This window comes from Haemaphysalis longicornis, unplaced genomic scaffold (assembly GCF_048455015.1).
Source record: "Haemaphysalis longicornis isolate Haplotype H1 unplaced genomic scaffold, Haemaphysalis longicornis Haplotype H1 scaffold_5, whole genome shotgun sequence".
Classification (NCBI taxonomy): domain Eukaryota; kingdom Metazoa; phylum Arthropoda; class Arachnida; order Ixodida; family Ixodidae; genus Haemaphysalis; species Haemaphysalis longicornis.
Genome location: NW_027526385.1, coordinates 40251468 through 40264696, shown reverse-complemented (window position 1 = coordinate 40264696; position 13229 = coordinate 40251468). Strand labels below are relative to the sequence as shown.

Genomic DNA, 13229 nt, shown 5'->3' with positions numbered 1-13229 from the left:
TTGTTTTGAGTGAATTTACACTTGTCAGCATGAGTGGAGATGAAATAGCCGACAGGTTAGCAATTGCGGCGAGCTCATTAATCGCTACGTCCATCGGTAGCTGCGCAATTAGACCTAAAGCAGCTCGCGACAACGGGTCATTTCCAGAAACATTTAGGCTGGGTGGCGTTATTCAATTTCGCAAACGGTACCCAAACGAAGACACCTAGTCCCGACTGCCGCGGTTTGCTTTCTAAACCGACATTCATTCGACCGACTGCTTAATTTAAACTTCGTGGTCTTGAGAAAATGTCTCTGCTGCTAGCTCTAAAGGACTGGGTTTGAGCCCTGAACCATACCTCTGTGTTTTTTAGATCGAGCGATTTTTATGTAAAAATGTTCTAAATCGATACATGTGCCCTGTTTTTGTAAACAACAGGGGTTCGCTAGTTTTAAACTGATTTAGGGGCAGTTCGCGGCCTATAAACATATGTAACTGATGCTTTGCACCGCACATCGCTAGTTTTAAACTGCTTTAGGGGCAGTTCGCGGCCTATAAACATATGTAACTGATTCTTTGCGCCGCGCATGGAGGGCCGGTTCTGTACAGTTGACGATACGGGATGTCGCAGTAAGGAGCGGATTACTGTCAGAAGGAACAAGCGGATATGCTTCGCTTTCGGCACGGGATGTGACCAACCTGCGCGGCTCGGCGCTCGCAGCAAAACGAACAAAGCGATTCACAAAGTGTGTTCTACAATGTGTCAATATTTAGGAAATTCATAAAATTTGCCAGAACAGGTTTAACGCTTCAGAAAAGGCTTTACTTTCTGTGTTTCACTATCAAAACTGCTACTTGTCGTTTCAATCAAAAACGTTCATAGAAAGCTTTTTAGGTTTCGTTGCGTAAGTGAGTGGAGTGCTCAAGCAATTCGTTTTCGATCATCGGCAGTACAAAACTGAAGCGTTTATTTCACACAGTCTTTATGAATCCGATTGCAGGCAGATAGATAAAAAATCATACTACACTAGAAAATAATAATGCTAGAGCACTATGCACACCATAATAATAGTACGTTTCGAGAAATACGCGTAAGCGATTGTTTTGTCTTTCGGTAGACAACATATACGATTGCCTAATTTAAGTTTACTATGTCTGCGGATTTCTCGAAAAAAATATTTCTACGTTTCGCGAAATGCACGTCAACGATTGTTGTGTTCTTCGGTACATATCATATACAATTGCATAATTTACGTTTACCATTTCTGCGGCTTTCCAGAAGAAAATACTATTCTGAGAACGACACAAACGAATTGATCTCACCTCCTGGGTTGCCCACGTAGTATGTCTCAACTTCTTTGAAGTACTGCAGCACTTCCTTGTAGCTCCAGCCGACGGCACCGTACTTCGTGGCCCAACTGTCATAGTCTTTACGATTTCCCCGCACGAAGCTCATCGAATTTAAACCGCTGGACCCTCCAAGAACCTTTCCCTGGGTAATTCCAGCACGCTGCGAAGACAAATAAACAATGAATAACTAACTTTAGAGCTTCTGAAATATCGCTGGTAAAGCGGCTTGCAACACAATGTGGTTACGAATTGGCAACGCTTTTTGAGGCAATGTTGAACTTTTTTCTCTTTTTCCCTCGTGTCAAGTGTTTCAAGCCGTTAAAAAAGGCATCAATTACAACAGGGAAGTAAAGTTCCCATAATGCAATGGGATAGACAGTAGATAATTTCCTACCCTCGCTGGAATTTCACCTGAACGCCACCTTCGTCAGTTTCGTGAACGGGACTCGAAAAATATGGCATCTGCGTAGGGCAGGGTGTAGCGCATGTTTTATGCCACATCTCTGAATCAAATATTGGCCGAACTCTGAACGATATACTCTATCGTAATGCTTCGTCAAATATTTTGTATACGTTGACAATTTCCGCGTTCTTTTAAAAATACAGCTTGATTTTAGAGGTGACCAAGCCATTGCTGATGTTTTAATGGCCTTTGCGAGACATGGGGAAGGCTTGTTTCGCATCCCGGGCTGCCCATCATCCAGCTTCTTTCCCCAGATTAGAAGCCTCTCGCAGAGACTGAGAGCACCATGACTGATGTAGGGCTCCCATCTATCTCATACTTATAGAAGTTTGCTGTCTATACTCGTTACGGAGAATTCCCGTAATCAAAGCACCCTCCCATCAGCGTCCAGGTAAGATGGCACCGGTTTTGATAAAGTTTCCATTAGGTTTTGATCAACGTTAACCGTGGCCCCGAGGCACCACAAAAACACACACAAAAAACAATGACACGCTCAACGGTGCCATGAAAACAAAAAAAAAAACTTTGTTCAATTTGAAAACTTGGACTTTAGCAATTCACTTAGTTCCAGTACAGCCATAAGAAACGTGCTTAATGGGGCCACACAGACAAAATACGTTTGGTTCATTCGAAACATTGGCTTGTTAGAATCATATTGACATCACTTTTAATGCACACCTCGCTCAAATAAGCTAAATGATTAGGGAAAAAATCACGCCATATCCACGGAATGAATGATGATAAGTGGGGCGAAGCTCGAGAGCGGGAGATCATCGGTAACCGTAACTCTCCCGTGAAAGTTCGCCCATTACATCATTAAGAAAGACGTAAGACTGTGTGCGTACATTGTACAAATCAACTTTTATTTTCGGAGTCAATGCTCCCAGGCCCAGACCTGGTGAAAGACCCCGCGCCATCGAGGACTACCCCGCACCTCCACCACAATTAGTCACGTAGGGTGGGACACAACGGTAAAGAAAGAACTTTTATTTAGGGCGAACTTGTGCCCGAACAAGACGAGAGGAAACGAGCAAAGGTCCTTGCGTCTCGTTCGATCTCCAAGAACGACTGCCTGCGTTCGTGGCGTGATCTCTTGCGTGATCTCCCCCTCGCAGTGCACGTGCGCTCGCGCCTCCGTTGGCGAACACAGACAAGCTCGCGCTCCCGAGTTTGCGCTGCTGGTTGCAGCCGGTTCTTGCGCGTGCAACGCGGCCCACTTTGCGACATCTCCGAAAGCATGCAGCGGTCACGTACCACGAGACACAAGGGATGGACATACCCATGGCTTTAGGAGCTTCGCCCCTAAAAAGGAATGACCATGCGACCCACTAGCTCATTTCCCGCCACAGAACCTACTATGTCATATGCCCAGCTGTGCGATTGGCTGAGGCCAGGAAAAGCAAACGCAAATTAGACAGGGCTTATTATATAAGCTTGCCGAGCGAGCTATTTGCGCTTAAATGTAACGCATATTCATTTTACAGCAATAAAAATGCGGTAAACAACGAAAGTTAAGAAAATACCCGTAAGCATAGAAGTACTAATGCGCACCGCTGTTGGAAATGGGCGCACTTTGCTTGTTTAGCTGCACAGTTGTCTGCCGCTTTAAAATTATCTTACACGACACTGAATTACTGGCGTAAGCGACGTTGTCTTACGTGACCCTGTTTGTCGAGGATACCCCGTGTTTTCACGAAACGATTACTTTCTACAGTAACAAAGTAACAGGTGCAAGTACGGTCAAAAACGAAGCAACGGCGCACAACGGTCCGTGGCCGAGTATGGTAGCTCCATCTGGGAGGACTAACGGTAAGCAAGGCTGCAGAGCCGAATGGCGCAGTGGAAGTTCGTTTGAGTACGCGCACTTATGACTTCATGATATACGTCACGGAAACACGATTTAGTGGAATAATCAAAATTTTAACCTAAACTGATTAATTTCTCCGTTATAACGGCATCATTTGCTGCCGGACAAGCGCTGGGGGCACTATAAAACACGAACGAATGAACCAAACTTGTGTGTTGTCTGCATAGCCACTTTAAATAGAAAAATAACACACGTAGAATATTGAAGACTTTTCTAAACTCGCGCTACAGTGTCGCAGTAAGGCCAGGCACTAAAAAAATCATGGAAGCTCCGACTAACGGGCAAGAATTTGAGGTAGCGAAGCTCTGCGCACCCTTCACGGCTCCCGACGGTTTAAGTCCAAGATTTCAGATGATTTGCTTTTTCTTCACTACCGCAACGACCTCTACTCCATCATTGTTGCTATAAGTGTGAGCTTCCTTCATTTTTTTGGAAGTTATAATCATTTGACATCACCTCGGAGGAGCGTACGGTATGACGTGTCTCTCGTTCCGAGCAAATCTTGCCACGATTACGAAGAGTGCTGGATTTGTTTTTTTTTTTTTTGCCAATCTTTGCCAATCTCCCTAAGTGGGTAGGCTCGGCATTTTCTTGGTATTTTTAACTGAGGAACCCGAAAATAACGACTTCCTAAACAGTTTCGCTGTTAATATGTTATCAGTATGTTGACAGCACTTTAGCACTCAACTGATGCGTTCTGTTTTGTTAGCATTCAACTGATGGCTTTCGTCGGCGGTCACCAATCACACAAACAAAATTATGTGACGTCATCAAATAACTGCCGGAAAGTGGCTGAGGACTTGCCACTGCTTCATGCCTTTTCTGTAATACGTCTATTATTCGCGGTGAAATTGGTGTCGTTCTTATCATGACAAAACAGACTTTTTAATGTACTAGATTTGTACTTTGCCTACACGGCCCCTTTAACAAATCGCTCGCCTACTAGCCGGAAATTAACTCCCGCCCGGACGATATCACCCGGTTACTCACGCGTCCCGGAAGGCTCAGACAGGCGTTCTCCTGAGGAACCGTGGAATAGCCCCAGGTGTTGTGCTCGTTGGCCAGGAAAGGCGCGAGGAAAGGGATCTGCTGCACGGCTTGTTCGGGTCCTCCCGCTTCCAGAAGCAGCACGGTGATGCGTGGATCCGCGGACAACCGGTTGGCCAGGACACTGCCAGCGGTGCCTCCGCCGACTGAGAAGTGAATTAAAGAATAAATTCAGGTTTGATTGAATAAAAAAATAAAGATTGAAATGAATATTGAACCTGAGTTGAACAAAAGTTTTAACAAGAGTTTTGCCGAAAGCTGAACAAAAGTTTTAACAAAAGTTTTAACAAAAGCTTAACAAAAGCTTAACAAAAGTTTCAACAAAAGGTTGAACAAAAGGTATAACAAAAGGTTTAACGAAAGCTTTAACAAAAGCTTTAACGAAAGCTTTAACGAAAGCTTTAACAAAAGATTTAACAAAAGATTTAACGCATTCCGGAGTTAAAATTACAGAATTAAAATATGCATGAATGAGTAAATAATGAATTAAGGACTAAAGAAAGGATGAGTGAATGAATGAGTGAATGAGACCTTTCTGGAGGAATGAAAAACAAAGCCACTGTAAGGGACAGGGTAGTTAGTTGGATTGGGGAACGGTAACTAGTAGCATGTACAGCATTTTGTAGGCCTTCACGGAGTCAGCCGCAAGCTGTACAACTATGGACATCGACTGTAGAACCGCGAAGGTGCCGATTTCTAGCTATAAAGCTTGGTCAAACTTCCGAGATGCGGAGTGCGAGTCGTTTCTTGTTCCTGCTGGTAGGAATACTATAGAATCAGCTAGGGCAGGTCAAGAATACCAGAGGTTTCTTGGCACCACCAAAACCTACCCGGGAGCTTCGGGAACTGAACCAAGTAAACAAAGATTCCCACAAATACTTCGGTGTTTTATATTGCGAGAAATATTTCGAGTTCTTGCCAGTTTAACTTATCGTGATGGCAGTAATTAATTATTAACTCTATGCATTAATATTATTGTCGTTAAATATTACCGCCGTTAGTTGTACCGGTTTACGACATTTGTTTATAGTCAGAGCAGCAAAATACGCCGGCAGCACGTCCACCCGAGTGGAACCAGTACGTTTTTTAAAAAATTACGCCCATCTGGCCTTGAGCCCTTCCACGGAGCCCTATCCGCCCGCGACAGACTTGTTACCTTCAACGACATAACCTCGCACTACCGCCTCTCCCGCCGCCAACTACCCCCAGCCGCTCCGACCTTCTCCAACGAAGAGGAACGCTTATGGCGACTCACTCAGACACACGTATTCCCCTGCCGATATCGACTTCACCTAATCTACCCTTCTTTGTACCCCACCCCTTTGTGCCCCGACTGCGGGTCCCTCGATACCCAAGACCACTGCATGTGGCAGTGCCCCCAAAACCCATTCCCCCCCTTCACAGACGGAGAGCACTGGGCGAAGGCGTTGTGCAGCTCGGACCGTGAGCTCCAGGCTAAGGTCATCCAGCGAGCTGCAATGGTCACCGGCCGGTTACCACCGCTGGTCACCCGCCACCCAGATTAGCCCAATGGGGTTCTAATAAAGTTTCTCTCTCTCTCTCTCTTTCTCTCCCGCGAGGGAACCCTGGTGTGATGCGACGCATCGGGGGGTTCAATTGGTATTTCCGTTGCGTTGATTCTCTAAATCGCGTGGAACGTGTTGTGAACGCGTATGATGCATTTCCATCACATGCGGGTGTTCCTATACGCGGGACGACGGGCGTAATTGTTGCGTCACACCACTCACTGAAGGGACCGTCGCTTCCATCCCGTCTTCATCGGAAGAATCAAGTCAAGCACGAAGTAGTCAAAGCAAGGTCACGTCAGTGCGAGAGCGAGCGCTTGACTGAACCGCCGCGGCGCGATACCCCGCGGCGCGATACCCGCTTTATATTCACAGTGATTGAAGGAGAGGAGACAACGGCGGAGAGTCGCGCATGCGCGCACTTGCGCGCACCGGAGCAGTTGTTAACGCAGCGAAGCGCGCGCCAAACAAGCGCGCTTGCTGTGGTATGCTAATGAACCGGAGTGAGAGCGTTGCACACCGCTGTGGGAGAGAAGAACGGAGGAGGGATGCGGACGGACGCCGCGACGACGACGCAGGAGGTACAAGCCCGAGAGCAAGAGATGCGTCGCATCTAAAAATGGGCTACTTTAACATGTTTCCGCAGGATGAAGATCTCTCAGAACGATTTACCTGTCCCAATTCCCGCTGTTAACACACTGTTCGAAGTGTGGTCAGGTCATTTCCCCTTCCAATTCGCAACTTCCCCGACTATTAGCCCCACTCCCCATTGTTTCAAAATTGATGACGGCCTACCCCGCCAGGTGTCCGCCGCAAGTTATGTTCTTCCTTTAACGCGAGCCATGTGCTACCCGACTGACTCAGTGTCAGACACGTGCTGTTCGCTTGTTATCCCCGTGTTTCGTAAGGATCAGTTCTATTGCTACGCCTTTTGTTTTAGTTACCCGGCCAGGTGGATAACTGTGTTGAGCATTGCGCTCCTGAGCAAAGAGGTCGTGGTTTCTATCCTTGAACAACAGGAAATGCAAAAATCACCCGTGTGTGCGAAATTTCCACCGTGTTAGTCATCCCCACATAATTGAACTATAATCTGTAACCCTCCACTACGACGCACCTGATACCCATAGCCTTAGCTCCTAAAACATCGCCTGAATTTATAAAATTGATGTATCCTTGCTACAGCTTCCGTTTCCTAATAGATCAGAGCCGATTGTCTCGTTTCGTTGGCCAAAGTCGAAGTACAAAATAATCACTGCCGAACGTGCTCGATGCGAGCTATATGGTGACAGCTGGTAGCGGGTCCAGTACGCTGTGTCTAACATGGTGCGTCAGGTAGTATCACTTGCGTACGCAGAAGGTGCGGAAGGAAGTGCCGAAGGAACTGCACCCCCCCCCCCTTCGAAATGTTTAGAAATCATGGAGAGAGAAGAACGAGCGCACTCTGTCTATTGCCAAATAAACATTTCCAATAATTATCTTTACGACGACGGTTAAGCGTGAACCTCACGTGGATTCGATGGCTGCCCTCACCATAACGGTCAGTTACCTCATCGCCCTATCATAACGATCAGGCACCATGTAAAAAACAAAAATGAACACAACTATCGGGAAGCCATGTAGAATATTCTCTCGGCATACCGGCGTTTTTTTTTTTTTCGCATTGATTTCTGGTTTAGGACTTTGTCTTGCTTTTACTTTCCTCCTTTGTCGTTCTCTTTCATTCTTCTAGTCCCCACTCCCTGGAATGGCTCCAGTGCTCGTCATTGTCTGATACTGTGTATCTGGTGAGCTGTTCGTCACATTTGCGTGGTGAACCGGCTCGGCGTAACTACGCAGGTTGCGCTATAATCAGAAAAAAATCCCTCTTTCTTGATGCATTAAGCAGCAGCGCAACGCCAAAGGAAAGGACGCACAACAAGCAGTTGCTGTGCGTTTTTAGTTTTTCTTCAGTCTTACGTCTCAGCATTGTAATGAGTACTAATTCACAAACAATTTTTTTTTTCGCACTGATTTGCCACAGCTCATAAGACCGAACTTGCAACAGCAAGCCTATCGTCGCTCTCGCAATGACCACAAGATTTTCCTGGCGAAACGCACGCGTCATTGACACGGCAGCGATAATCATTTTGCAGCGGCAATCATTGCAGGAAAAAGACGAACGCCAATGCATGACCTTGCAGAACACCCTGGCAGTCGCTCGCACTCGGTAGTTGAGGGACACAAAGAAATGCGAACAGACTGCACAGCCTCCGATACATGCGGCGTATTCCGATGACAGATGCACAAGGTCTGAGCATGCGCTGGGGCCGAATTCTGCCGGATTACCGGCGGTGTTGACTTCCCGCGGCGTCTACGTGACGTCACTAAATTATAGCCAAAACTCATGCGCGCGACGCAAGCTGGGTGGTGTTTTCGCTCTGCGACTCTGCGCTAACAGCGTGAGACCCCGCGGGAAATCGACCCCGCCGGATATCATCCGGCGCCCTTCCGGATGCCTTCCGGCCCCCAGTAGAGCATCGTTAACCCATCTGGCAGTACGGCCTGTCATTATATCGAGAGCGTGCTCAGTTAAGCGAGGCTATACGTTTCTTTAGTTGCTCATTTCAACACCATTGCACATCTGAGCAAGAAGCAAGTTTCGGGTCCAACATTTCTTATTTCGCAAGGTCCATCCTGCCAAAGGCGCTGTATTGGACTGGCTCGTTCTTTGTAACAATAGCTCCCTTGCTGATACCCGTTTCATTAAAAGCGGAGTGCGAGGTTAAGTGCAAGAGTAGGGGTTGTTATTTTTATTTATTTAAGTACAAATGAAGCTTGCAAAAATAAGAATATACGTTTAATGTGATGATGCATGCTGTGGATGTAAGCTCCCTTGGTGCCGCAACAGCGCTAAATGGCCCAACTAAATAAATATTTAGCGCCGTTACGTAGACCAGCCATTCGAGTTAGTAGTAGGCCGTATTCTTAAATACGCTGAGAAAGTCGCGCATGCGCGGAGCTTCTAAATTCGCCGATGAGCTACAAATTGACCTGAATAACATTTCTTTGTGGTGCAATACTTGACACCCCAAGTTAACGTATCTAAGTGCAAATTGATGAGGATCGCTAGTAATCAATCAAAAGCTACGACCCCCTCGTACCTACTTAACTTCCCACTAAACAACGTTTCTTCTTATAAGTACAAGGGGGGTGGGGGGGATTAAAAGAAATGCGAACGGAGCACACAGCCTCCGACGTATGCTGCACCATCTGGCTGCAGTCAGTAAACTCCGCGCATGCGCACTTCTTTGAGAGCATTTGAGAGTGTGCCCTAAATTTATGGGAAATGCTTGATCAAGAAGCGACGCCAGTTGTTTGTTCTGGGGCACCTTTCCACGCTGTGTCGCCACTGAGCAGGATGACCCTTGAAGGGCATCATGCTAGCTGGAATCAGCCTGCTGCGCGTTTGGCTACCCAATGCACTAGATAACATGACGCTCAGTGGCGACAGAGCATAAAAAGGCGCCTCAAAATAAATGACCGGCGTCGCTTCGTTATCGAGCATTTCCCCTAACAGTAGGCCACACTCTCAAACGCACTGAAAAAACTACGCATGCGCGCAGTTTACTGACATTGCAGCCAGACGGTGCGACATGCGTCGGAGGCTCTGTGCTTCGTTGTTCGTATTTCTTTTAATCCCCCCTGTACCTCGGTGTTGTCTCTAATAACATTTCGTAGCAGGCTGACATTGATTACATAACATGTAATGCTAACCGCACTCTTTACGTCGAAATTTTTCTCTTGCTCCGGTAAACCTAGAACTTCTTTACAAAACATTAGTGCGGCCAAAACTTGAATATGCGTCTTCTATTTGGGATCCTGACACTAGCACTCTCAGACAGTATCGAATCCATTCAAAAACGCTCTACACGTTTTATTATGTTCAATTATTTCCGGACTGCAAGTGTCACGTCAATGAAATCAAATCTCAACCTGCCTGACCTTTCACTACGACGCAAAAAATTCACGTCTGTGTCTCTTTCATAAGATTATGATACTAATAGAGCCCTCTCCGATTCACTGTTTTCGCCCCCAACCTACATATCATCACGCTGTGATCACCAATACAAAGTTTGCATTCTTTTAAGCCACATGAACCAATATCTCAACTCTTTTCACCAAAACTTCCGGCGACTGGAACCACCTTCGAGCATTCATCGCATCGATCATTGACGCCAACGCTTTCAAAACAGCCATTTCGAACACTGAATTGTAATTAACTTTAATACTGTCTTTGGACTGTATGTTTTTTTATTTGTTTACCTACTCCTCTCTGTAATACCCTGTGCCTTGAGAGTAAATAAATAAAATGAAAATGAAATGAAACTAGATAACACAGCATGTATCGAAGGCCCCGTTGTTCGTATTCTTTTGTATGCCCCCTGTATGTCCTGCTGATCGCGGCAGTGTAGCTTACAACAAAGCGTGTTATACCTTGAGCCATTTCGATTGATTGCGGGGTTAAACGCGCCGACGCTTCACAGGCGAAGAGGCGCGCCGTGATGGAGGGCTCCGGATTAATTTTGACCACCTGGGGACCTCTGACGTGCGCCGAAACCTCGTACACACGGGCGTTTTCGCTTTTCGCCTCCATCAGAAAAGCGGCCGCCGTGGCCGGGAATCGAACCCGCGTCCACGTGCTCAGCAGCAAAAACGCCTTGGCCACTGAACCACCACGGCGGGTGCCTTGAGCCATTTCAGTTCACTGCAGCAATGAATTGCAACCGGTAGGGCAGTCTGCTCCAAAAAACTACACCGCAAAGAAAGAATTCGAAATAACAACTACAACAAAAAAGCGATGCACCTACCTATCACATAGTCGTAGTTTTCCAGAAACTTGGCAGCGCCCTCCTGGCTCGACGATGCCGTCGTTGGCAGGCCGCGGCAGGGTCGATTTAGCAAAGCAGTTGCCGCCAGCAGCAACAGACAGATGTACCGCGCGCAAGCCATCTAGCCGAGCCGGCAAAAACCGTACTTCCGTACGTTCGTACTGCTAAAGGTAAAAACAAATGAGCAACGTATCTGTGCTTTTTCAGCCCAAAGCAACGCACCTGGCGCCCAACTTTCCCGTACGTGCTCTGCGGGGGTGAATTTATACAGCGCCGTTACGGAATTGCGGCCCAATATGCAGTGCGGTTTCCGAGCGAACGACGAGTCGGGCTCCCCCGAGGGTTGACGAACTTTTATGCGGGGGCGGAAGCCTTGCTTTTTCTTTCTGCGGTTGCTAAAGCTGGCCGTGCGTCCGAATGAATGCTACGACGCGTGCCTACACGCTTGAACAAACAAAAAAAAGAGAAGATTGCGGCGAGAATGAGTTGATAACGGCGAGGATGTGCGACCCATTCGATACGGGAGAGGGTTTGCTTGCTGACAAGTGTCTGTTCTTCGACAATGCCTGGTAGATAAGCACAAAGCCTCCTCAGCAGCGCGATTTGAGCCGAATAAACGGTACGGTTCTTCGCTGCCTAGATCGTAAACGCTTTTGCGACGAGATAACGCCTGAGCCAATCACGCTGTGAGGGAAGAAGGGGGTGGAATATTTTTTTGCTTCTTATCTTAAAGGCGGTGCGGCTTCAGTCGCAGGATGACGTTGCGCAACGTCGTTGCTTACGTCGAAGCAACGGTACTCGCGAAACGCCGCAGATTCCACTTTCGCTGCCACGGTCGATTAGAGTGCTGTCTGCCCTTCGCTTGAATCGAGCACCTGCTACAGAAACGAAGGCCTCGAGTACGACTCCTGGCAGCCCATGCCTGGTTTCAATTAAAGGGGCCATAAAGACTCTGTTCAATTAAAAAATAAAACACTAACTCACTTAGCTTCATCCCAGTCACGAAAGACGTTTTTTTTTTACCCGAAAATACGCAAGCAATGTTAAAATACGTAGTTTGGCGATAATTTAAACTCGAACGGACCCCAAGAGATTGTTTGAATTATCAGAAGTTCGAATTATCAGAAGCTGCCATAAATACGACTTCGGGCAACGTTCCAACTTGCGTTGTAGTGAAACATTCACATATATTTAATAATACAGCATTCACCAACAATCAATATTAAACTGCTATTCACACTTTGAAAACAAAATAACGAATGGATGGATGATTTGCCTTTGCATGAGAGTTGAAAACAAAATTTTCTATGCCATCAGGGGCAGCCAGTTTATTTCTTTGGCGCGTGTATGCAGGTAATCGGCTTTATATGTGACTGTTAGCGATATGAGGTTGCAAATGTGCAGCTAGGAGCGGAAAATGCAGCAGATATTTTCCTGCAAAGACAAGCGAAAAGGTACGGATTAACCGAGTTTGCATAATGAAGCCGTTTGACTTAAGCGGCTTTAAAATAGATTGAAGACATGGCGGGCCAACCAAAAGTTTGACGTTTGAATTATCCGAGTTTGAATTATCGCGAGCTTACTGTACTTTTAAATTTTGCGCTACCGTGACGGCACACGTGCAGGAGTGACGTAATATGACCGAGCACTGAAAATATAGTTATCAGTGTGTTAGCTGGACGTCAGCATTCAAGTCATGTGATCGAACGGTATTAGAAGATGTTTCTGGGCGGTGGCTTAGGTAGACGACCGCCAATCGCACGAACAAGATTCCGCGTTAATCGCAAAATCGCCGCAAAGTGTTTGGGTAGTAGCCAGCGCCTCATCTGTTTTCTGTAATATCTCAAATTTTGTTGAATTCTTTGGTACAATGAGCATCACTGTTATCGGTACAAAGCAGTCTTTTAAATGAAGCAAACTTGCATTTTGTCTTCACGACCCTTTAATAGAGGGTCCGGTTAAATTAAGAGACTGTTTAAATGAGTGAAACCGGGATAACCGAGTAAACTATCATTTTTGGTCTTAGTGCTAGCGCTATTTTTGGTGTCTGTAAATGTATTATTTCATTTATTATATGTTTACTGTATGTATACAAGATGTAGTTTAAACAATAATTTGTGTGTTTGCA

General features: G+C 46.4%; 1 protein-coding gene across 1 annotated transcript in view; it reads right to left on the bottom strand.

Annotated features, from left to right (window-relative positions):
* LOC144138089 (4-pyridoxate dehydrogenase-like) overlaps nucleotides 1–11554 on the bottom strand; it is a 32371-nt gene extending 20817 nt beyond the window's left edge. Inside the window, exons 1-3 of the mRNA XM_077670181.1 lie at nucleotides 11081–11554; nucleotides 4651–4853; nucleotides 1304–1490 (exon numbers count right to left, since the gene is read on the bottom strand). Coding sequence (XP_077526307.1) covers nucleotides 1304–1490; nucleotides 4651–4853; nucleotides 11081–11222 — 532 coding nt within the window. The 5' untranslated portion in view covers nucleotides 11223–11554. The remainder of the gene's footprint in view (nucleotides 1–1303; nucleotides 1491–4650; nucleotides 4854–11080) is intronic.
* Nucleotides 11555–13229: the final 1675 nt, after the last annotated feature.